Genomic DNA, 25,984 nt, shown 5'->3' with positions numbered 1-25,984 from the left:
TATTTAAATGCTTCTACAAATTAGAATGGCCAGTACAAATTGACCACTTAAGATACCACTAAAAAGCTATGTGGAAACTCCACAGAAACTTAGGCATAGTTTTGTCCCACTGAAATCAGCTGGATTGGTAGGTACATGGCTATATGCTCAAATGTCTATGGAATACCTATCAAGAAACTAGAAAAGATTATCAAGCATAAGGATACCCAGGCCAAGATGATCCACACTATTGCATTCCCAATCACAATGTATAGGTGTAAAAGATGGACAGTGAAGAAGGCTGAAAGGAAGAAAATGTATGCACTTGAAATATGGCGTTGGAGGAGAGCTGTGCGAAAACAAGTCAGAGCTTTCCCTAGAAACAAAAATGAGGCTGTCACACTTTGGGCACATCATGAGAAGGCAAGGCTCCCTGGAGAAGACAGTCACGCCAGGGAAAGCTGAAGGCAGGCAAAGAAAAGGAAGGCCAACTATGAGATGGATGGACTCCACAAAGGAATCAGTGGCCCTGAGCTCGGAAGAGCTGAATGGAGCAGTCATGGACAGCACATTTTGGAGGGCTTTCACTCATAAGGTTGCCATAAGTCAGAAATGACTTGCCAACAACCTGTCCCGACTGTGAGAGGGAGATAAGTCACTTACCTCCATAGGTCCTTTTTAGGCCAGCTCTGAGTCCCTGGGGAGGCTCATTGGTGAATTTAATGGACATCTGCAGAAGGGTAATGGGAAATCGCTTATGAACCTCTGTGGTCATCCACAAGCGGAACGCGTCATGAACCACCTCCGTTTCCACAACCGTGTCCATCAACTCGTCCATGAAGTCAAGCCCTAGGTGGCAGTTCTGCAGAAGTGCCCATCCACCCTAAGGAAAGGAAACCACAGGAGAAATCAACACGGTCGGCATCATGACTGTATTAGCGTTATTCATCCGCCAGGAATGCTTATGTTCACATCCCAACAATACGGGCATAAGCATGTTCCCTGCTAATGTGAAGAAATACTGTTTCTTGCCATCCCCAAAGAGATTTAGAATAGGACCAGACAGGCTCAGACTCAATTCTCCTTCTCCCCAGTCCTGGTAGATGGTCAAACACCTCACACCTCACCTCACAAGCCAACTCTCGAAAGTATACACTGTTGAAGTCATTCCTCAAAGCGGTATTAGGCTTGTTTTGCGGGTGGGGAACCAGGATTTGGCTGAAATTACTTTCAGCACAAGATGAACAAATGATTTAGGCATTCAGAACAGTAATCGGCTGCCTTATCCAAGTGACCTATGCATAGCACAAATGATTTAGGCATTCAGTAATCGGCTGCCTTATCCAAGTGACCTATGCATAGCACAAATGTTCAGCCAATGATAGACTTTATAGTCCCACCATTCTCTCTCTCTCTCCCTCCCTCTCTCTCTCTCTCAGCTGCTCACATTTGTAGTCCTAAATTGAGTGTTACCACTATTACTGGAGATGGTGAATCATACCTATGACTCCAGCTACGGGCTGAAAATATACATGATACAATGTATGTGCCATAAGCAGGAGACCCATGTCATTTTTCTCCCTCCTGCAACATCTTTTTGACACTCCACTGACACATTTCATTGGAGAGTTATGGAAACCCACAACCTGATAGCATCATACCATGCTCTGCACATCAGGTTGTGCCTCAAGTTTATGTTTCGTTGCCTGACAAGGACTTGAGAAATGCTGATCTGTGTAACCCAGTGGTCCAGAGTCAGTATGCTACTGGTTAAAAATAATCATTCTATTTTAAGTCTTTTCAGAAGAAAAGGAGGAATTGGCCCTGCATCATTCAGCAGCCAGTTCTGCTGTACCAGTGTGGAGTCCTAGCATTTGCGTACGCGAAGCTTGAGAATGATGACACCCAGAAATTCCAAGGCTGACACACGCTAACACAGAGATCAGATTCTGACTCACATGAGCCATAGTTTGCTGCAGAAGTTTGCGTGCATGGACCTCTTGCCCTTGGCCCATGGAAACATAACGCGTCTCGATCTTCAGTCTTTTCCCCAGGGCAGTAATGGAATCCGTAGGGTCAGAGCCCGTGGAAAGGAAGCAGATGAGAGGTGTGCGAGGATCAGATTCCTCCCAAATCTCTTCCAAGGATAGGATCACCCCTTCTGCGTATTTTTCCCCCATGGTATCTATAATGTACTTTCGAGCCTAGTGAGAGAAGAGAAAAATTTTATATTTATTCGATAGCATGAATGCAGAGGCATGAGGAGGAGGGGTTTTGGTTTTTTCAGATAAACATCATTGTGGAGCCAAACCAGTTCTGGACTCAGTACCAGGCTGGCTTCACATATTCTGATGTTTGGCCTGATGTACTCGCTTCTTTTCCTAATATCAGTCTATCCACATGGATCAACTCTTTCCTAAATTCAGGTTCTTCCCAAAAGGTTGGGAAGAGTCTTTGCCAACCCTGGAGATAAACATGGCCTCTCTGTTCGTGCCTCACCCTCTCCAGATCATGCAAACCATTCTAAAAGCCACAGTGGGGACAAGAGTAGATTCTGCTAGTATTTATAAAATGGATAAAGAAACAAGAACCCAGCAGGAGTTGGGGCCCAGCTCTGGCGCTGCAGTGACCTTCATAGTTTGTAGCCAGAATCTGATCATGAGTGGCCAAGAAGGGTTGGGCTTATTCAGCCTGTGCAGTGTCAAAATCACTGTGAGATTCTCTTTGTCGATGCTCTCAAGGCCAAGCAGGCAGGAGGCAACTGGTCTTGGCAGGGAAGGAAGCTTGCAGGGACTCTGGGAGAGCTGTGCAGAAGAGCGAGGACTTTCAGAAGTGCCACGCCAGCTGAAGCATCTCTCTTACAAACCAGGAGGGAGTTGCCCCATTCAGAGAGGGGACCCCACTGATGGGCACAATCCACTGTCAGTCAGTTTTCAGGAAGAGCCCTTTCCTTTTAAGCTGGTGCCTGGGATGAGTGCCTTTGCTGGGACCATTCTCCTATCCCCTTCCTGAAGCCCTCTCTGTGTGGACTTTCTGCAGTTCTGAGGCACTCCTCCCACAGAATCTTCTTCCACTTTGGACTGTTGTCCCTTGAATTTCGTACCATTAAGAACTTGCCATGAAAAATACTTCCATTCTTTCCAGAGAAGGGGAATTCTTGTTGGAAGTGGATTGTAGAACTTCATTGTCCATAGCCAAATGCCTAGGACTGTTCCTGATGCTTGGGTGCCTGCAGCCATGTAGCACTAAGATACCAAGGTGAACGCCATGGTTGTTGAACCTCTACATGCGTGAGGTTCCTCTGGATGAACTTTTCGATCTGTTTTGTCTTAGATGTGACCTAGACTTCTGCAACACAGAGGTCCCAACAAAGATTTCGGTGTTGATGTAACCCTTGGCACACGTGGATTGTTAGGCTCTGCTTCTGGAGCCCTTGCCTTCAGCTGCCTGGGAAGGTTGTCCTCAGGAATCCTTCAAGCCCTTGCCCTGCTTCCTGTGGAGATTATGAGGAAACCAACTCTCTAGATCTTTGATCCAGCAATAGTTATGCACTTTGGGTTGTTGTGGAATTACTTAAGGAGCCAATGGCTAATTGTCACCAGATCTGTTATTTCTGAAGTCTGTAATCCTGCAATTTGTTACAATAAAAGAATCTCACAGATTTAGGTGCCATTTGTTAGAATGCTAGTATGTTGTGTATTTGGCTGCCCCAATCTCTGAGAACAGGTGAGGGATAAATATGGGTTTTTTGACGTTGTTGTTGTTGGAGGGAGAGGGGGGGAGGACTGCACCCACAACATCAAGGCAGTACAAATTCTTGTCTTTCAGCTTAGAACACCTCAGATTGTTTTATTAATGAAGTTAATAAACTCTCACCAATCTGTTCTGGAAAGGCTTCCTGCAGAATTTCCAATGTTTAGACCTGACATCTGATGCCATCCTTCAAACATACTTTCCTACCTGAGCTATAGTTCTGTCAGGACACCAAGACCTTATGAGGAGGAGACGTCTGAAGCAGTCCAGAGCTTGGTCATAGCCACTGGGAACAAGTTCTTCTTCTGGTTTCTCTTTGTCAAACCAAATTTTCCACTGCTTTTCCGTTCGTGAAATCTGTTTGTGCAATGGGGAAAATATTCATTACATTCCATACATAACAAGATTCTACAGTCCCATGAAGCTTCATGGTGAGCAACTGTGTCCCTTTCTTAAAAAAAAAGAAAAGACAATGACAATGAGGATGAGGATGAAGATGAAGACAGAGGAGGGGGACAACAAAGACCTCAATAACCTGGCTACTCTTTTTCATGCCTTGATAACCTTTTAACTCACTTGCAGCAACGCACCGCTTAACTTGACTACTGTAATGCCCCTGAGCACAGCTAGGAGGTTTCACTTGGCCCCAAATGTGATCCCATGGCTTTTATTCTGGGTAGCCTTGTGCAGCACGTTGCATCAACACTGCAAAAACTCCACTGGCTACCAGTTAGTTTCTGAGCTGTATACAAGAAACTGGTATAAAATTAAAGATTTTTCTAGCCTAAATCTGGGGAATTTAAAGGATGCCTCCTCCCATACATTGTTTGTGATCCTCTACCCATAGAGGTGAGGTTGATCTCTGTTATTAATATGGTGCTTTTCAGAGATACTCTGGAATCATTGGTGTACATAATTAGACATCTCTGTCAAAGAAGATATGTAGGAGAGATTAAAAAACAGTTGAAGACACACTTCAGCAGCATTCGGAACACAAGAGCCGGAGCACCCTTAAAAATCATGTCCTGCACCACGAGAAAGAGTAATCCTGGGAAATCAAAAAACAGTTCAAAGGCGGGTGTAAAACTTCCCTGCAGAAGAAGCTTTGCAGTTCCGAAACTTGGAAGTCTTATCCCAAAAGGTCTAAATGGGGATTTGGAATACCCACCACTGTACATTTCGATGAAGGTTTCAGGCAATTACTCATGAAGTGTGAGGAAGCCTGTCCGGGGCTCAGCTCGACTCCCCAGACTGCAACTGCTTTGCATTGGTCAGAGACTGAGCTCCTGATGAGCTTGTCCAATGTACATGGAGTGCTCCTCAGGAATCACACCCCATGCCCTGCACAAGCAACGCTTGTCCGTGCACCAAAGAGGCCGCCCCGCCAACACCAGCCACTCCTGGACCCAACGAAGGCTGGTCATGGGTGCTCAGTCCCGGGATGCCCACCAGGACAGCTGCTTCCCCCAGTGGCTACACATTGTGTCTATCTGCTGCCCCACCTAGTGTCCCCTGTTGGATGCTGCTACTTATGCAGAAGAAGGTTGCCATTTGTGCAGCTGGGCATGAGTGAACATTTGGGGGGGGGGGGCAGATTCCACCAGGATGCGTCCAATCCCTACCCATGAGTAAGGGGACGGCTCGAATAAGGATGGAAGGAACTCTTCTCTGGAAGAAATAGTGCCATGATTACAGTTCTAAGGAGAAGCTAACCTCCTCCTTCTCTTTCAGTTTCAGCAGAAGAAATGCTACACACTCTCCAGCACAACAGGACACCAGCCAAGAAATCCTTCCATGATCTGTCCCACCCCATCTTGGCCTTCCTACTGGCCAGTCAGATGGACAGTACTTTTGGAGGAAGGTCCACATCAGCAGTAGCCTTCACATGCATAAAACCAAGGGGCATGAAAGCATCAAGAGAATCAGAGCATGAGAACTAGTTATGCTGACTTCGGTCAGTTACCTACTTGGTCAAGAACATCTGAGAATTGTCTCAGTTTACTGAGCTCCACCAAATTTAACCAAGTCATATCCAGGATCCATTTAGCTGGTTTAGGGGGACAAGCTTTCAGATCCAAAGAAGCCCCACCTGGGAAGAGAGGTAATAGCAAACCTGGGTTTTATTTATTTATTTATTTATCTATTTATTTATTTTCAATGGTTAGATCTTCAGCCTGCATTCATGATGCTGGAAGGGGGTGGTGTTTATCCTGCCAGCTCCCCCACCTCTGTTTCACATGCTGGATCCCCTATCTGCATACAAATCTACATCACAGAGTCAAAATGGGCTGGTTTGCCAGATGGGGCTCACTTTTACTTGCAGGCCAATGTGCAAAAGCATGCGGTGTGCATCCCACAGGGAGAGAGGCACCTCATGTGGTCGTGCAGGCAGTCATGCTTCAGGTCCTCTATTGCCTATAGCATGTGAACGTGAATTTTTATTTTACTAGTTAATTATATTTCAATACCACCAAAGTGGTATGCACTCACATCATAGTATAGTGTGCGAGTAATATATACTGCCTAAGTGCCTAGGTGGTTCATGGAAGTGGAAACCATAACACAATAAAACACCACTCAAAATTTTCATACTACTGTAGAGAACCAAAATGAAAACAACCAAAACCAAAATAAAAGCCAGCAGCAGTACAAAGGTTTGAACTGCAGGCCCATTCTGGGAAACAACAAAGCCCAAATGCCCGGGAAAAGAAGCTGGTCTTCGACTAACACCCAGCCTGAAATAAGCCGCCCAGAGACTTCTAGTATTGGGGCGGTATATACAAATTTCTAAATAAATAAATGAGAAGCAAACGAGCTGCACGTCGCCTGCACAGGCGCTGACCTTTAATCAGAGTGAGGAACTCCTCGTGCTTGACTTTGCCCCGCTGCAGGTCAATCTTCAAGGTAAGCAGCAACGTGAACAAGAACTTGTGCTCCTCATACAGCCCTCGGGCAGCATGCCTGCACACTTCGTAGGTCATGTACTCAATGATATTTGCTATTCTCTTGCTTGTAATTGGGCTCTTGACAGACCTTTTCAAAAGAAGGAGAGGGGAGCAAGGAATGAAAGTCTGCCTTTGAGGGAAAGCTTTCAGAAAGCCCCTTTCCTGAAAAGAAGAAAGCATTTTCAAAGCCGTTCTCCGTAATCCTGAGCCACTACTGAGGCACACAAGGTCAATGGGGACAAATCAATAGGATGCTAAACAGTGGTCAGGTGACACGGCCCCACAGAGCTCCCTTTCTGGACTGGGCCTCTTTGAATCGCTGGAAGCTAAGCCACCGCGACTCTCATGGGATCAGAACTGTGTAGAGTCGATTCCTTTGATCTTTATCCTTACACATCCTGTCTGAACCCTGTTTTTGTAAAATGTGGCACAGATGAGATGCTTCTGAAGGCAGAATTCTAAACAATAACACAAGATCTCTGTGCCAAATGGAAGTCAAACAACTTGTTTTGGGAGTATTACAGATTAACACAGCTTAGTGTGAAAGGGTCCTTGAAAAGAGCAACCCATACCAAGCAGCATTTTGTCACAGCAGGAAGGATCTGTCAGTAGATATAACTAAGTGGTGACGGGTTCAATCCATAGCATCACCAATTAAGGAACTGAAGGATTTGGAAAGCTACAGAAGGAAGAGTGACTTCCACAGAAGGTCAACTCTATAGAGCAAAGAGTTAGGGCCAACAAGGACCTGTAGGGAAAAAACAACATAATACACACACGCATAGACATACACAATCCGGAGAACAACCATATAACTCATGGACAGCGATATCAATTGTTCCTTCATATGAAAGGAAAATTGTCTGAAATCTTGGCCTGCCTGACTATTCTTCCCATTATCTCATTATTTTCACATACAGCTGAATTGTTGGACATGGCTGCAGCAAACACAGACCCTCTGGTACAGGGTAGATTGAAGTAACTGCCTCCACCATTGGTTTAGAAACATAGAAACAGAGCGAGTCAGAAGGGGTCTCCTGGGCCATCTAGTCTGACCTCCGGCACCAGCCGGCTCCACTCATGACATGCCCACCATGTGCACGTCCTGAACTGGAAACAGGTGCCCCAAGGCAGGGTAGGCAACAGGTTCAGTCACACATCACTGTGTGTTGGAAGACAAAAGCTATTATTCCTACCTGCCAGTCACATATGCAAATATTCCAAAGGAAGCAGAGCAGTATCCTTTGTTCCTTAATGACCAATTGGTTCCAATGTTTCCCAAACTTTCAGGATGATATTAGATATTCAATTTCCTCTGAAATGTTTTTGCTATCTTAAAAATCGAAAGCTCAACACGGCTTTGGATGCTTACAGCGTCAGCATACAACTAAGATGATTTTTGTCTTCTGTGTAGAATGTTTGTTTCCTTTCCTTATGATGCTCATCTCTCTCTCTCTGTTCTTCCAGCTCCCAAAGGTTAGGAGACAAACACTGGAAGAAAATTTCCCCAGAGTGTACGGGTGAGAAAATTAAGATACCAAACGACAGTGTCTCCATCAAACTGCTTCAGCTCTTAGAAAACGGTTTGTCCATCTTGATCAATCCAATGTCTAGAATGTGTGGTTACCTGGCAAGTGAAAGATCAAAGAGGCCCAGGAACTGTCGAAGTGAAGTTTGATACATGACATTCACCATACTCATCTCGGTTATCAGGAAATAGAGGATGCTGCCTCTTGTTGCAACTGAAGAAAAGAAGGTTGCATTCAATCAATAACTGATGAAGGACAAAAGCAGTCCTTGCAAGATCTCACACCAACAATGAGCATGTTCCTCATAATAAACAGTTAAAAGTTGATTCCTGCAGGAAAACCCACAGCCTATTTTTGTCTGGGGTGGAGAGTCTTGGTTCTTCAACTTTGCTACAACAACATCTACCAACATCAACTCTGCTACAACAACATGCTACAACAACATCTACCCACACATCTACCTGTTCAACAGAAGTCTAAACTCCAAACTGAAAACTTTGTTGTTGTTACTGCTCCAAAGGCAGCATCCCACCATTATATGAATCCAGAAAACCACAAAGATATCAATACACTACTCTAAAAACCTGGATTCTATTTGTGATTTTATTCAGGACTGTGTAAGATCTGGGAATCCATTTCAGCCAGCAGCCATTTCCAGTAGCTCTCCATCACTACTGGATCCACCCATCACACTCTCAGTAAATTTGGAAAAAGGAAGATTGCTGGGAAGGTGCCCCGGAATCGATGTAGCAGGATCTCAGGCCCTAACTTTCAGTCAGCTCAGCACTGCTTGCCAGGACCTAGAGGCTTGATCTATTCCAATTCAGAGTTCTCATTATTTTCTGAATGTCCAAGGGACACTATGCAAAATAATCTGATTTTTGCAAATTATTTATGGAAAAGATATGCATGAAGGCAGCACATCCATCATTAACATATCTGAGCAAAAATCTCACAAGATGCATATAATAAGACTAAGTTTTATAGGTATAGAAATGTATGTATAGATGAAACCAACTTTGCTGGAAGAGGAGAAAAATAGCACAGAAGACCAAGGTTTTCAATCCAGTACTGATGATCATTGGAACACCGCTATCGTTGGAGGCTCTGATAGACGTGTCAATGCTCCAATGGCTACTTTATTCAAAGAAAACCACACATTATTGCATTAACTACTTTCGCAGCTAGCTTTCATTCAAGTTTTCATATTCCGCCCTCTCAGCTTCAGCCACAGTCCATTCTGATGAATGACTTAAATATTTGGGTTAGCATCACTAGGGACAGTCAGCTCACCTGGTCTGTATTCTTCCCGGGCTGAATTAATCTGTATTTCAGTTTCGGCCGAAATTTGCAATTTCTGTGTCACCTCTTCTGCAGTCTTCTTTGTGTTGCTAAGTACAATGATGAGACTCTCATCTTCCACCAGAGAGCCTTGTGTGCTTGTCAGTCGAAACAGCAAGTTATCTTCTAGTTCTTTCATCTTCCTCTTGTTAGCAGTCACATCTTCCATTAGATCGGTTCGCTCTTTCTCCAACTCCTGTTAAAGCCCATCAGAAGGCCACACTTCAGTGGCCTGCATTGCTGGAAGCAGGTTCATTAAGGTATATGAGAGACATAGTATATATAGTACCGTACAGAGGGAAACACACAACTTAGCGAATATTCTGAGTGATGCCAGAGGGAGACTTCTTTATAGCCTGAAGTGCCTGATCCTGCCTAATCTTGAAAGCTAAGTGGGTCAGACCTCTTTAGAATTTGGATGGGAGACTTGATGCCTGCACTGAGCTGGGGGTTGGACCCAATGGCCCTCTAAGCCCCTCCCAACTGTATGATTCCATACAGCCACTTCATCAACGGGTCAAAGAGATCATCCATGCTTTGACGTGGTAGAGGCCATGGGACACACACTGAGACCATTTCAGGGTTTGCAGCGCACCAGGACTTGCCTCACCGGCTGTTTCTGACTTCAGGAGAAACCCAAGACTCCAACTCAGCCTCCAGCTGGGATTAAATTTTGTGGCACTTCTAGTTCCAGCAGTTCTTGATTGTTGGCAGCTCACAGCAAAGATCACAGAGGCATTGATTCTTATTGTTCCTGTTATTAGTCTTATTCTTATTATTTTTATTTCTTTGCTGCCCACAGCTGAAGCTGTCTGGGTAGTTAACTGAAGGGCACTATGGACAACAATTTCTTCTTCACTATTGGAAACTTTCTGGAGTTTTTCTGACCTCATCACAAGGAACACGGTAAGAAATGTGTGCTGTGTTCTATTTATGGTTGATCAAAATACCACAAATACTGAACGAATAGGAAAGATTCATTCCACATAGTTAACACTACCAAAAAGTTAATTTCCATATAATTCAAAAGTGATCTCATTCTGTAGAATGTGTCTTGACCATAAAGCTTTAAAAAAACAGACATAAAAGAAAGACCTATGGCAAGCACAATCTGTAGAAACAAAGGGAAACGTAATTGGGGATTGTGAAAGCAATTTATGAGAATTATGAGTTTTCTTCAGACAAGCCGTGATGGGAAATCTGAGCATTAAACATGCAAATATCTTTAATACAGAAGGATGAAAAGGTAATCCAGAATGAAATGAGAGAACATTTGCTCATTTCATTTGTTTTAATTAGTTTCCACTTCAAGATGAAAAGGTTGGTGAGAAGAGAGATCTCCAGAATACCAACAGGTACAATTGCAAAATTCCACACATGACCTCAGGTCTATGGCATGTTGCTGGTGTGTTCTGTTTTGTTGTCTGGACGATGACAGCAATTTCAATATATAGCACAGACAACCAGTTTTCTGCTACCTTACAAACAAGGCATTGTAACATACTCCTCTTTTAGTATAGATAAGCCAGATGCCATCATGCAACATATCTTGCCAGATGGGATACTTAGACTATTACAACTGGAAGCATAGATATACTTTATTATGCACATTTTTAGAAGTGATATATTCTTTAGTAGCGCCTTAATGAAATATTTCTTTTTCTGCTTACGTTAGCATACTGATCATTGCCACTGCAGTTCAAACATTAATGGAATTATTTAGCGGTGGCCTAGATACACGCTATCTTATGAAGTTTTCATGCTTGGGTGGGTTCTCCCCTAATGGCAACCCGTTGTGACAAATCACAACAGGCTGCTATTCAACCCTAAACCACAACAGGTTGCTATTCAGCCCTAGACTTATCCCACACGAGCCCAACAGATGATCGGGCTCATCACGGTGGCTTTGCTCCCTCTGTCTGCCTCTTCCCCTTTTGCTCCTCCTGGCAGCATCCTGGGGGGCACCAACAGGATGACTGAGGCTGGTCCCTGCTCCTCCTGCAGGACATGAGCGCAATGGGGAGACCTCTGGAGCAGACGGTGAGGACCTCCAATCCAGTCTGTTCCGCTGCCCTGTTCTGGGGGCAGTGCCACCAGACAAATCACCAGTGGTGATCTCCATCCAAGGAAGGAGCCTCTCAGGCAGGAGGTGAGGGGGCGAGCAGCTGGGCAGCGTTGCTGAGAAGACCACAGCTCCTGTCTAGGAGCTGGGGGTGCTATGAGCTGCCCGGCATGGTCCCAGACTTGGAGCAGGCTGCTGAGCAGATCACCAGCTCCTGGCACCTGCCTGGAAGGAAGCTGTTCTGGTATGAGCTGGGGTGCCCCCCCCCCCCGCCTTTGCAGCAATGCTCCATTCCAGGGTAGCACCATGACGCTGATGCCCCCAGCTCCTTCCGGAGAGGACTTCGGCAGAGGTGGGGGAGAACTCTGCCTGGTGGGGCTACCCCAAGAATGGGGCGGTGCTTCGGAGCTTATTGGCAGCTCCCAGCTCCTACCCCAGAGAAGATGGGGCATCTCGGATAGATGCACCGAACTGGGACCGTCACCAGTTGCTCTCTCTGGCCAGCCACTTGGCAAAGGCAGCAATGGCTGCTTGTGCGAAGAGGCTCATTTGTCCTGGAGCTTCAGTCACCATGTCCTGTGTTTCTGCCTTCTGATGACACACCAAGCAAGCATGGCAGGGCAGATCTCGAGGACAGGCCACTGGCCCTGACACACACAGACTGTCACAAGCGTGGAGCCAGTGGGCTGCTTAGCCCCACTTGGGCACCAGATCTGAGCCTTGGCCTTGTGTACCCATTTCCTCTTTCTGATCCCAACCCTGCAAGGCTCAGACCATCAGGCAAGCCATGGTCAATCGCAGAATCTTATATGAAAAGGATTCATATGCTATAAGAAAGCTACTTTCAGGGGTCTTTGCAAAACACACACTTTTGGACAAGGAGTGGGAAGACCTACTTTGTGATCGGGGATTCTTAAGGTCAGCTGATATCTCCAGCTAATGAATCTCAGGGTAGCATGGCTAGGAAAGAGCCGCTGCCCCTGAAAATGGACAATAGATCTGACTCGCACCATAAGGCCATCTCATATGCTCCTAAGAAATATTAGAAATGCAACCACAGAAACAGTGGGTTGGAAAGGGAGGAAGCAAAGGAGCAAGTGAGAGAGCATTGTTGGATTGTGTAGCTTTTGCTTCGATATCTTACTTCTTGACAGTTTTATTTATTTTTCACATTTCTATACCACCCAATAGCTGAAGCTCTCTGGGTGGCTGACAACAGTGAAACCCACAAAATGCAACCTAATCTACACTGCAACAGTTGTAAACTACAGCATAAAATAGAAAAGCCAAAGTGAAACCTAGCAGCAATGCAAAGATGTAAAATGTGGTAAGCTGGTAACGCCCAATCCTATGACTGTTCAACTCTATCTGGATGGCTACAGGAGAGGTCAGAGCCCCAGAGCTAACCTCAGAGACATGCTGGGGCTCCCACCAGTGCTGAGCGTGGGCTCTGAGGCTAGAAGACGGACCCCTGAGCCAGAGGTTTGTGGGTGCTCCGGAGAGTCAGAAGGGGAAGAAAATGGCTTTGCCACAATAAGCTGCATCCTGCCGGTACTCTTCTTCTTCAGCCTTTTCTTCTCATGCCCCTGGGCAAATGATTTTTTAACGCTCTACTGCATCACTGGAAGCTGGGAAGCCCATCTTTCCATCATAAGAGAAGGAAGCATTGCCTCAGTAAGCAGTTACAAAACTAGGTGGAAACGATAGTTCAAAAGGGGCAGCCAAACATTTCTCCACCTACCTGCTTTTCTGTTAGAATGACCCTCCCCAGAAGCTGATCTTCCAGACCTTTCATGGTGACAGTGAAATCAATGATAGATGTGCGAGCACTAATCTCAGGTGTATATGCTGGATTTGGCAGCTTGGAGGTAATATAAAGTCTGAAACCGTTCATGACATCCACTTCTTTATCCCCAACTTTTACCTAATTAACAGAAACCATTGAGGGAGTAAAAGGGAATTAGATGCCCACAAGATCTGTTGTACGCCTTCAAATGCCAACTGGTCATTTATAACATATTGGGCTTCGATTTTATTTTCACTTAAATAAAACAATAATTAAATTTCAAACAATATTGATGTACATAACAGCTTAACTTTGTGTGCCATATCAAAAGTGACTTGCTTCTAAAAGAAATGTCTAAATGGTCTTCAGACTCTTCTTTCAGAATACAACAAGACAGTTTTATTATTTGTATGTAGTATCACAGTAGACTTATAGAATAACACAGTGGCCAGCTCGTGGAATGATTCCCTCTTTCCCCAATTTTTACAGGGCAAGGGTTCTTCACCCATGGTCTAGGACCACCAAGGGATACTGGGCAGTGAACAATACAAACTACCTCCTCCAAAAGGAGGTTTCGCATGCAGAAGAGGGTCTGGATTGTTCTTCCACCCTTCATGAGACAGGCATTAAAAAGGGCAAGGCAGCATTTGCAGAAGAGCTAGAGAACTTTGTACAGTTGTATACACCCTGCTGAAGAAGTCACAGCCACTTTTTGGAATGTAAGGGTAGAAATAAACTGAAAAGGACCTTGCTTTTCAACAATGCAAGCCACAAAGAAATGGAAGGAAGACACCTGAAACCATAACATCTATTTCTAGTGCTGGGCAAGATTTTAGAAAGCTCTCACATTACATTTGCAGGACATTTCTTCCGTTCCTGCAATGTTCTGAAGAGGAGGAAGTGGGAAAGTTGCACTATGAATCGGGTCAAATGGAGAGAAACAAACTCCTGAATGGAGGTTGTAAGAACATTTTGGATCAGTACACAAATCAAACATGTCCCATTTGCATCCTGAATGTGAACAAGGGCACATTTGCTCCAAATGCACCTTTACATTTACAAAATATCTACCTGTACAACTCACAGCTTCTTCAAATTGCACTACTTTCTTAAAACTCACCCATGCTTGAGTCTAAGGCTGTTCGGAGTAAAAAAGAGAACTGCTTTGGGGATACATTCTCCAGAAAAGCAGGAAAAGAAGCTGCAGTGATCCTGGGGGGGAGGAGGGATGTAGGTCATCCAGAGACACTGAGATGAGAGAAGCAGAGACTCTTATCTCAAGGTCAGACTCCCTAGGTGGGCAAGGAAGCCTCTGGGAATAACCAGACATACAGTTGGCAGAAGGGGGCTTGGAGCAGGGGAGTTCCTCAGACAGATGAGGAGGGCATGGCTCTGGACCCCATGATGCAACATCAGCAAAGGAGGGTGGCCCAATTAGAAGACTGGCACATGGAGAAGAGGTGTGCTCACTTTCAGAAGGCCCCTCTCAATGGGATTGGGCCCAGGCACACTCGTAAGGTGAGTTTCTGGAGGTGAATGCTAGATTGGATTCAACAAACCACTCTGCATGTTCATAGGTTCATTCTGGATGTTTGCACTTCTGGAAAAAACATTGATCAATGAAGAACATTTTGCAAGAAAGGTCCGTCACTTTGAATGTGCTCCTGAAAATGCGGGAGGTTTACACACATTTGGGAATTGTTTGCATAACTTACACATACAACAACAGTTTGTTCTGCACATTTGCTCAAAATGAGTGGTGACTGCAAACACAAGCATAAACCATAGACATGTGAAAAGGAAGCTGATGATCAGAGAATCCTGGAGGGCTGGAATATCACTCATTCACCACTTCTTATATTGGAAGCTTTCTCATAAGCAACTTTTCAAGCACCTTCACATGTAATAAGTATAAGCTAAGGAAGTTCAGTAGTCCACAGAGAACAAAGGAAACCAAATATTTATTCAAAGCACAAGTAGTAAAGACTGCTGCTATGAACTATTCTCTTTAAAGTGCAAGTTAAGCAACCTGGTTACACCAAGTCCAAAATCTACGATGGTGAAGAGAATATAGCATCCCCAGTTCTTCCAATGGATGGAAATATCCCACTTCTCTCACCTTGTATGTAGAACCTGTTTTGATGAAATTTCTTTCCAGCACATTATCCAAAGCTGGATCCAGCTCTTCACTGACATCTTCAATTAACAGTGGCCTTCCAAGAGAAAGGCTGTCCTCCAAGTGATTTCTAAAATACTTGTGATTTAAGGAGGTGATCTGAAAAGAGAACCATCTTGCCCAGATATTATGCTGTTGGGTCACCGGGAAAAAGACCTCTCGGCATGCACTTATAAAGCAGCTCAAAAGACAGAGTTTTCCTAACTTCTTTAGCCAGTCAAAAACATTACGACTTGAATCATCATTGGAGCACTTGGAATTAAACTAAATCTGTTCATTTCACACATAGATGAGAATCCGTGCACACAGTAGGACTTGTACTGGTAACACGGAAGTATGTCAGGCAGGCATCCAGCAATACCCCACTCTCATGAAAGGAAATTGCAAAACCAAAAACAAAAGCCCACCACATCAGTTGATAATTGATAACCATGATTGACTTATTATTTATTTATTAAATTTATACCCCACTTTTTCCCTTTCAAGGAATTCAAGGCACCTTACATAATTCTCCTTCTCTCGCTTTTATTCTCAGAATAACAACCCTGTAAGGTCGGTTGGGTGGAGAGTCTGTGCCTGGCCCAGCATCACCCAGTGGGCCCCATGGCTGAGAGGACTAGAACCCAGATCTCCTGAGTCCCAGTCCCGCCCTCTTAGCCACTGCACCATCCTGGCTCTCTGAATGAAACCAAACCATGATCTTCCCTGAGCTCTGTGAAGGGTCCTGAAGTTTGCTTGCAGTTCTGAACATTTAAGAGGCTTCCCCTTGCTGGATGCCAGGTGCCTTAGCCTTGGTCTCCCTCACCTTTACCTGACCTAGCCTCACTATCCCATGAATCTGGGCCGGCACTGGTGCCAACAAGCCTTTAAATAGTAGAAAATGCACCATGCAAACTGTCAAGGTTTAAACAAAAAGAGCCATCATCACTTGGAGGTGCCCAGGTGTGAACTGCGGTCCCCCGGCATCTCTGAAAGGGAGGGGTGTCCTCACAAAGATCTGTTTACATAGGGCAGAGATTAAGCGGGCAGCAGAAGATTAGAAGGCATGTTCTATATTCAGATCAGTTGTGGAGGATCAGAAAGGGGGCAAAATTTGAAGAAAATGTCCTAGCCGGTTACATACTTGGAGGGAAGAACGACACGTGGCTAATGGGGTGGGCTAAAATCTATTAAATAGATAGATAATAAATCCACCATTCTGTGTGAGAAGGAAACACTTTGCCTCTGGGCTGCTGTTGACATCTTTAGCTCAGTCATGCATTGCATTTTGCCATGCACTCTTGGGCCAGGGAGAAGGGAGGTGGAGCTAGCCTGGAACCATCATGGCAAAGGGGCCCTGTAATTCTTGGCCCTTGCCATGGTCTGCTCTGAAGCACACCAACGCTTTGCAGTGGGAGAGAAGCTCCCATTGGTGTACTTGGGTGCTTTCACACCAATCTTAATAACTGGGGAGGGGGCCAATTCTGGCTGAGATCATGACGGAGCTGATCTCCTACTCTGTCCTGCCCCAGCACAACAGAGAATCATGGGAACCAGGGACAACAGGGTTAATGTGAATCATGTCACATCCACCTTAGGCGAGTGTTTCATGCTACATTTAGATTCTAAACAGAAGGGAAAGTGATCTTGTACCGCAACGTTGCGGGTTCCCAGCAAATTCTTTCTAGCCACTGAATCTTCCCAATTAAGACATTGCTGTGGAATGTTTCCTGCTACTGAGGGAAGCACAAAATGCTTCTATTGTATTATTACCAGCCCCACTGAATCAGGCCTACCTGAAGCTCATTCCTGGTTTCCTTGTTTTTAATCCAGATCTTGCCTTGTGTCTGAGGATCAATCAGCAAAGGGTAACGAGCTGCCTTGGTGACAATGATGCCGTTCTGAATGGACAGATCATCATTCGGCAGCCCTTGAAGGTTCCATTCACTGACGGTCGGAGCATCAATCAGCATCTCGGTGAGATTCAGATCGTTCCCAAATGGGATTTTCCGTGATTTCATCTCTTTTTGCCAACCGGTTAACAGCAGATTGCGGAATTCTTGGTTAAAAGGGCCGGAATAGGACAGAAAGGCTGTGGCCAGGAGCACATCTCCTAAATTAACACAGAGAACGATCTCATTTGGAAGGATGCTGTGCAGAAGCACTCCTGAGAAAATGCTTGCACTTGCAGTGAAAATGAAAGCAACAGAAGCTCAGGCTTGCAGGGGTCTATTCCTAAGAGTGTTTTTACTCATCGAGCTCAAATCGCTTTTGTGACTCCCTCCCTCCCTTTATATGAACATCTAGTTGACCATTGTTCATGCAGAAAAGAAAGCACAGGAGAGACATTTGTAATGTGAATGGGAGCATTCCGGCTTGCACAGCTTTTACATTCTCGTGGCATACGCATTTTTTCCATCCTGAGGCAACTGCAGCTTTAAGCTAAATGTGTTAGAACACCCCGAGGGTTCCTACATTAGTAAGCCAGGAGACTTGGGTCAATTCATATAAGCTGATTGTCTATACAAAAATGCTTGTGCTCCACTTGGAAGCAGCTTACCAATGTTCTGGATTCCTTCCTTGAGCACTATTACTGGATTGAAATCCAAGATCTTATACATAGATCATAGTCCCATGTAAGACCCCAAAAATGGAACTAGGAAAGTCATACACTGGGCTCCATTATACACAGAAACTAACTCTGGACACAAATGGCATTTTTGCTTGCTCATAGAGTGTTCCCTCTGGATATACAAACACAAATATTAATTCATCTCTCTAGGCTATGAGGTTCAAAGAAACCTAGAAATGTAAGATGGGCACCAGAGTGGAACAGGGGTTCATGATAAAACAGGATCACAAGGAATTATCTTGGAAATGAAGCCTGGGTTTAACTTGGGACTGCTCAACCAACATAGCCTTTGAGAGTGACTTTTTTACAGAGCGCTGAAATGGCAGTGTATTCACCATACCCACAAGCCTCTTTGTTTGTGCTGCAAACTCTTTGCTTTGTTCCGTCCACCTTTCTTTCTCGCCAGCCAACCCACTAATGAGACTGGAAGCTGTCTGCATTTTGTGTCTGCAGCGTTCTGCATCCTCAAGCAATGTCTGCCAAAATAAAATATATATGTTTAATGAAATATGTGGCCGGGGCAGCAGCTTAGCCTGAACCCAATGCATAAAGTCCCTAGATATGGTTTACCATAAATGATGCACCGGTAATAATAAAATCACTCTAATGTCTTTATCCAAAGTAAGAATCGTGGACGCATCTGGATTACTCCCTTCACATGTCTGGGAGGTGGATTTTACTGCCATCAGAGTTCCAGTGAAAGACATCTTAAATGTTCTGTCCCAGAATCAACTAGACTGCACACCAGGATTGGTTGTTGCCCAGGAATCGAGTTGGTTGAAACCTCTTTGCTTTTCAAGAAAAAACTGGTATAGTTTTTTCTGCACCATGCATCTCACAGTCCCCGGACATGTTTTTAAGGGGTGGAGAGAGCTCAAGGCACTCAGAAGGGGATGCTTGCTGCCTACTTTAGAGACAGATGTTTGTATCTGCTTGTTTAATAGGCTAATAATGCAATTGTAAGTTGCCACATGGAATATTACACAGGTTAATCACAATCATACACCCACTTGAATTTTAAAAGAAATGATGAAGCAAAACAGTTGAAAATAGATCAAACATCCATAAGCAGCTTTTTAAAACAAACACAAAAATTGTAATTCCTGGGGGTTCAGCACCACTGGTTGTTGATCTTGGGAGTTCGAGCTCCTTTTGCCCAATCCCTGCTGCTGGAATTCATGAATGCTGGTGGCACTATTGAAATTAAGAAATGGTCAGAGAGGGAAATAAGGACGGAATCAGGACGATTTTCAATTTGTATGTATGTAATGAGGGCAGCACAGTAAAGGCAAGTGTGAGCTGTGCTTGCTATCCTGGTCACCTGGGTGGTCCTGCCAGATGCTGACCTCTCCAGATTTCTCTGCAGGCCTGGAGGCATGCTGGGATTTTCCTTACCTCTCAGCAAGACTGTCCAGATCCCTAACTGGCTGTAAGCACGCCATGGCGAGTTCACGCCAGCAGAGGATTGCCTCCGTGGGCCTTACAGGAGCACCCCTGGCAGAATGAAGTACCTGTTTCTCCCTCATGGCCTTCTCGTATTCCGCCTGCACAATATCTAGTTCAGTTTGCTTGGCATCCAGCTCAGCTTGAGCTTTCTGCAGGTCTAACATGGCGGTCGTCAGACGGTTCTCCTGAACGGCCAGGTTAGCCTAGGAAATCATCAATTCACAAAGGACAAGGTTTCAAGCAGAACTGCATCATTCGAACATCTGGTTTCTGAGAGAAATATATGCAAACAAAACTCTTTGCCTCCCTTTTGAAAGAATCATCAACAATGAAAATAACTGGTTCCATATGATAAGAATAACTCTTGATAAATGAATTATTATGGGAGGATAATAGTAAAAAAAAAACAATACTACAAAATATCAACCATTTCAAGGGCTTGTTGTAAACTGTCCCGAGATACCAGTAGATGGACGGTCTATAAAAGCTTTAAATAAATAAATGAATGAGGGCACTAGAGAGGGCCAAATGTTCCACTAATCATGTAGCCAAGGCACGTCTTCAGAAACAATGTACTGTAAGTGTACCATGCCTTTCTTACTTTATTGTAAGTGCACAGGGTCCCTGTTGGATCAGGGCCAGCACACTTTGAAAAGGAAGAGTTGAATCTTCTCTCCCTTTTCCCCCCTACCCCTGAGGGTTAAAAGAAAAAAGAAAAGAAAAATCACAGGTGTTGACAAGAGTGAAAATACACCCTTTGAGAGTCTGCTGGGAGTGTACAATCAAAGGAACACTTATAGTTTATGCAGACATACAGGAAATCCACGTAGCACATAGGCAGCCCCTGAAGGGACTACAAAGAGGGAGTCTGTACAAGATGCTTTTGTAACTGACTGGTTACACAGGCAGTTTGGAGGAGGGGTGCGGATCAAGCGTAGGATCAAGTAGGCAGTTTGCTAGAGGCACAGGAGGCTAAAACAATTGGGATGAACAGAGGACCAAAGAAAAGGACCTTCAGGACAGGCAAACCATTGCTGAAAAGAGTATCCGAGGGGCACAGGGGAACATCAGCACCTCTACGTTGCATGCGGGAAGCAAGCCTTGCCACAAGGATTCCTGAGCAGATCAGGAATCCCACCTTAAGTCTAAAGCTGTGCTTGCAGTGTTGGGCTTTTAGCGGCCATTTTCTGGCAGAGCTTTTGCTCATTGGGTTCAGAGAGTGTCCCCAACCTCCATTGTTCACCCATCTGTGCCATTGTTCACCTTTTAAAACCTGCTACTATCCTGAAGTCACGCAGTCCAGGCTACTACCTCTTGGCTCATATCGGAGCATGCAAAAATTCGGGCTAAACTGTAGAGCAATGGGATGAAAAAATAATCTCATAAGATAATGAGAAACGACCAGCTTCTTGCATTTAGGTGTTCCTAGACCAGAAATTTGCAATGCATGGCTCTGAAAGCTGGACCATAAGGAAGGCTGAGTGCCAAAGGATTGAGGCCTTTGAATTGTGGTGCTGGAGGAGACTCGGCGAGTCCCTTGGACTGCAAGGCGATCAAACCGGTCAGTGCTAGAGGAGATCAACCCTGACTGCTCTTTAGAAGGCCCAATCCTGAAGATGAAACTCAAATACTTTGGCCACCTAATGAGAAGGAAGGACTCCCTGGAGAAGAGCCTAAGGCTGGGAACAAGAAATGGCAAAAGAAGAAGACGGCAGAGGATGAGGTGGCTAGATGGAGTCACTGAAGCAGTTGGTGTGAGCTTAAGTGGACTCCAGGGGATGGTGGAGGACAGGAAGGCCTGGAGGAAGGTTGTCCATGGGGTCATGATAGGTTGGACACAACTTCGCGACCAACAACAACAACAGACCAGAAATAGTGGCTGATCTGCTTTAAGTTTGGAGTCAGCTTCGCCATGTGTATTTGGTCTTACCTTTAAAGGTAGCACTTCCTTGTTGATCGCAAAGAAGGCAGACATTGCTTTGGTCCATGAGCAAAGGCCAGCCACATTACCGCACACCCTCTTCGCTGTCTCGATGTTGTAGTCCATCATTTCAAAGTAAGGGCTCAAGAGCTCCACCACTTCTTCATTAATTGTATCTTTGGGGAATTGCTAGGAATACCATCAAGAAGATAAATTAGCATTACCAACCACGCCACATCAAACAGAATGTTCCAAGAACTGCTACAGGCAAAGAAAAAGACGCAGTCACTCGTAGGTAAATCTTTGGTCACTCTTTACTGGGTCAAGCATAGTATGTGAAAGGCTATTTTAAAAGCTGCTGTGACCAAATTTGCTTTGTTCCTGACAGAGACACCTCCTGAAGCTGCTCTGCTAAATGGGACCTGCCCTTGTGTATCTTGTTCTATCAGAATTAACATCAAAATAATTGTTTCGTAATTGCAAGGCAGGAGAAAAAAAGCTTGATTTCCTGAACAACAATTTATTAGTGCTCCTATTGTTGACATAGGTGATAATTTGGACATTCCTGTATCAATACCCAAAAACAGGAGTGCTGGATCTTCCTAGATAGTCCAACGTGCCGAATGAATTGCCCCGGCAACGTTCCTTTTTTTTGCTGCTTCCTTCTCACAGGTCTAGTTTGCTCTGCACGAGTCTGTTGAGAAAGGGGTTTCGAACCGAATGCCTAACTGGCCTCCTGAAGCATCTCCAGAGCTGCTCTCTGCATTGCGCTCAGTTTGCGTGGCAAATGCTCTCATGCTCTGTTGCCTCTGACTTCTTTTAAACCTCTTGAATTTTTGTATTCTACATTTTGCATGTTGTTTTATGTCAAAACAAAACAACTAATTCTGTGTTATTGCTGTTTGTGTTTTAAAAAAGAACTTGGCTACTTAATATCCACAGCTACCATCTTTACTGATATTCTGATTTTTTTTTTTTCAATTTATATCCTGCCATTTTCCTACAAAGGGCTCAAAGCAGCTTACATCATTCTCCTCCTCCTCCATCTTATCCCCACAACAACAACCCTGTGAGGTAGGTTGGGCTGAGAGTCTGTGACTGGCCCAAAGCCACCCAGTTGGCTCCATGGCCAAGCGGGGACTCGAACCCAGATCGCCTGAGTCCCAGTCCCATGCTCTTAACCACCACACCACACTGGCTCTCCTGTGATGAGGCCTAGAACTGGGAACTGTTTAATGTTATGCATCTTAATTAGGCTCAGGTTTACAGGAATGTCTATAGGAATGATTCGGGGATAAACTCCACTGCCATTTGCTCATAAGACCACATGCCTGTGGCAAAGGATCAGAAGGGCCAGCCCTTCCTTTGCAATCCTCCATGCCTCAATGCAGAGGCAACCCAAAGAAGCAACTAACACTTCATACTAATTTCTCGTACCGTGTTTCCCCAAAAATAAGACCTAACTGGAAAATAAGCCCTAGCATGATTTTTTCAGGATGCTCGTAATATAAGCCCTACCCCAAAAATAAGCCCCAGTTAAGATTGTCAGCCAGACGGACGGGGAAACACGGTAGAATGTTCATTGCAACACACAATAAATGTATTTGAATTATAAAAGAATAATGTTAATATATCATTAAACATAAATAAATAATATTATCGGCATTAATACTTAAAATAAATTATAATATACGTAATAATTAAGTATTTGTAAATACCAAAGTGGGTGCCTTTGGAGGAGAGGTAAATGCCTATGCAAACAGATGAACGTGAGACTTATTGCCGAATGACCAACCAGAGTACAGACACAACGCACAAATAACGTCAATACGCCGCGTGCTGTAACGGAAGTACTTAATGCATGGATGCAAAATGCAAGATGGGTGCAAAAAGAAAGAGCTCTTCCGTCAAGTACAAGAGCGGAATCGTGGAGGACTCTCAGGGCAAGAATCTTACGGCTTTCATATGAAAAAATTAGACACCACCTGAAAATAAGCCCTAGTGCATCTTCTGGAGGAAAGATTAATATAAGACCCGGTTTTATTTTTGGGGAAACATGGTAGGTTGTGCAGCATCCCCTACACACGCTAAATCAGTGCCAGCGTGCCCGTCCCTAGTTGGCGCCGACGGGTCGTATTCTCAGCTGAGCAAGGGCTGAAGGGCACAGTGCTGGCTCCACTTGGACACTCCTGCACACACGGGGGGGGGGGGCACAGGTGAAGGACCCTCATCTGCCCCCACTGGGAGCAGCAGCAGGTGCTTAGGCTGAGCTGCTGCAGGTGGCAGCGTTTCTCTCCGCCATTTCTCTCCGCCTCCCTTTCTGCACTGGAGGAAGCAGCTGAAGTGCTTGAGAAGGGGAGAGGTTGGCCAACACCCCTCTCACTCTTCACACAGGAGGAGAGGCAGTTAAAGATCCCTTCGCCTCTGTTTATGCTTGGAAGACAGGGCTGCTGACAATCCTGGGGAGTGTTTCCCACTTTGCTGGAGGCCAGACAGGAAAGCCTTGGAGGGTTCAATTCGACCTTTCCCTTCTGTACAGCGTTCCGCTTCCAAAAAGTCACTGGATGTTACATCCTCTGCATGCACATTTTGTTCTGGCCCATCCTCTGTTTATGTCTCATCAATGCTTCCAACATACCTGCAGGTTTTGTAAGAAGTTTCCTGCTGTCATCAGTGTCAAGGAGGCCTGCCATGATGGAACGGTGCAGTTTCTCTCCAGGTCCACTTTGACTGTGTTGACTCTCCTCTGAAACAGCAGCAGCACGCAGTCCATGATCCGCATGATCAGATGAGGAGGTCGCCCCAAGGTGCGGACCGTGGCGATGTCTGCCGGCTTGATAGTCTAGAGCATTGAGAAAGAGCGGGGTTAGGAACTGCCACCAATTTCCTAGCATTAAGTCCCTGTTAGGTGCTCATCTAGTCCTCTGCAGAAAGGCCTTTAGATTAGGAATGTGTAAGGGATCCACTTTGGGGGTGGGGATCCATTGGGATCCCTGGCTCGGTTCCCCAGACTCTGTCCCACTTCCTCACGGACTTGAGACTGACTTGGCATTCATTGCGTTGAACAGGCATCCATGGAAACACTCCACAAGCAGCATCCCTCTTGCACACACATGACTTGGGCCTTCGTTTGTGCCGCACATGTTGAAGAAGAAGGTTGGTGGCTGTACAACCGGACCTTCAGGAGCATGTGCAGTCAACGACTCAGCTCAGCTCACCTCCTAAGTGAGGGCCGAGCGTGAGAAGTCCAGTGAAGACGACGGGTGGATTCCAGAGAGGATCGTTGCACCCTCACCTCTAGACCATTAAGAGAAATGCCCTGGTTTCAATTATTTTGTCATAAGATCGGAGATCAGCAGCTTCTGGTCCTCCAGAAGGTATGGCAAGTTCTGTCAACCCTAGCCAGCATAGCCAGTGGTGGGACTTGAAGTCCAGTGATACTGCAAGGTCTCTGGCAGGACCAGGGCCGGAGAGGCAACCCTGCAAGTGTCTGCCGCAACAGGAACAGGTGCTTGCAGGGAACAGCTGAGAGGTGGTCAGGTGGTGTGGTGGGTCTCTGGAAACCAACATAAAATGCCTCTCTGCATTGCTGCTTTCTGCCACAGCAGTGCAAGCGGTCCTCACAACTCTCGGCACTCTGGCTCTCCACGTCTCTGCGCTTCGCTCCACATTCCAGCCCAGTTCCGGGGTGCCTACCTCTTTCCTGCTCTGCTCCAGTTGTTCCCACCTTGCTCCAGTTAGTCCTTGCCTGGATCCAGCCCATCCCTACCTTCCTCCTGGAGAGCTCCCGCCTGCTCCCTCAAAATCTCAGCCACCTGCACCTAAGTGCTCTCCCAGCTTTCGAGCTCTGCACTGCACCCGCTCTCTTGTGGCTGATCAGACTGCCCACTTCCTTGTCTTCCATCCTGACGGTGGGCTGTGTTGCCAGCCTCTGGCTCTACAAAGGAGACCCTGTGGAGTCCCGTTTGCCCAGCGTTTCCCACCACTGCATAACACGGACAGGCAACCAGTCTCCTGAAACAGGGGATCTGCCCAGGCCCTTTGAGATGACACCTTAAAGTGTTTTGTCTTGCTGATGCAGGGAAGATCCTGTGCTCAGATAATGGGAATATTAATTTCTCCCTGTGATGGATAGGACAGGGGCATGAGGGCACAAACCCGCTCCCCATCGCTCATGGAGCACCACTCCTGAGAGGCAAACATCTGAACGGGACCAGAGAATACCCTTTTCACTCATCTGGCACTAACCTGCAAAGCAGCCTCGGCTTCTTCTAAAGCAGGTTTGGCAGCTCTGAGCTTTTCTTCGGCAATCGCTTTGTCTGCCGAGATGCTGTCTACGATAGCCTGCGCTTTATCCTTCACTTTCTGAACTTCGGCCTTCACCTTTTCGGCAGCCTGTGCCTTCACGGTGACTTCTTTTAACACCTACGGAGGA

At 45.5% G+C, this 25,984-nt stretch overlaps 1 protein-coding gene across 1 annotated transcript in view; it reads right to left on the bottom strand.

Moving 5' to 3' along the window:
* Positions 1–25,984, bottom strand: part of DNAH5 (dynein axonemal heavy chain 5) — a 140,449-nt gene that overhangs the window by 10,050 nt on the left and 104,415 nt on the right. The window contains exons 58-72 of the mRNA XM_044442817.1: positions 25,798–25,974; positions 24,188–24,391; positions 21,559–21,738; positions 19,694–19,831; positions 18,523–18,658; positions 17,347–17,663; positions 15,515–15,670; positions 13,351–13,533; positions 9,500–9,743; positions 8,305–8,419; positions 6,575–6,765; positions 5,700–5,821; positions 3,940–4,089; positions 1,938–2,183; positions 643–862 (exon numbers count right to left, since the gene is read on the bottom strand). Of these exons, the coding sequence (XP_044298752.1) occupies positions 643–862; positions 1,938–2,183; positions 3,940–4,089; positions 5,700–5,821; positions 6,575–6,765; positions 8,305–8,419; positions 9,500–9,743; positions 13,351–13,533; positions 15,515–15,670; positions 17,347–17,663; positions 18,523–18,658; positions 19,694–19,831; positions 21,559–21,738; positions 24,188–24,391; positions 25,798–25,974 (2,779 nt within the window). The remainder of the gene's footprint in view (positions 1–642; positions 863–1,937; positions 2,184–3,939; positions 4,090–5,699; positions 5,822–6,574; positions 6,766–8,304; positions 8,420–9,499; positions 9,744–13,350; positions 13,534–15,514; positions 15,671–17,346; positions 17,664–18,522; positions 18,659–19,693; positions 19,832–21,558; positions 21,739–24,187; positions 24,392–25,797; positions 25,975–25,984) is intronic.

The sequence above is a fragment of the Varanus komodoensis genome, unplaced genomic scaffold, assembly GCF_004798865.1.
Source record: "Varanus komodoensis strain SLA01 unplaced genomic scaffold, ASM479886v1 scaffold40, whole genome shotgun sequence".
Lineage (NCBI taxonomy): Eukaryota > Metazoa > Chordata > Lepidosauria > Squamata > Varanidae > Varanus > Varanus komodoensis.
Note: the sequence above shows the minus strand (reverse complement) of the source record. Positions and strands in the feature narration are given on the sequence as shown.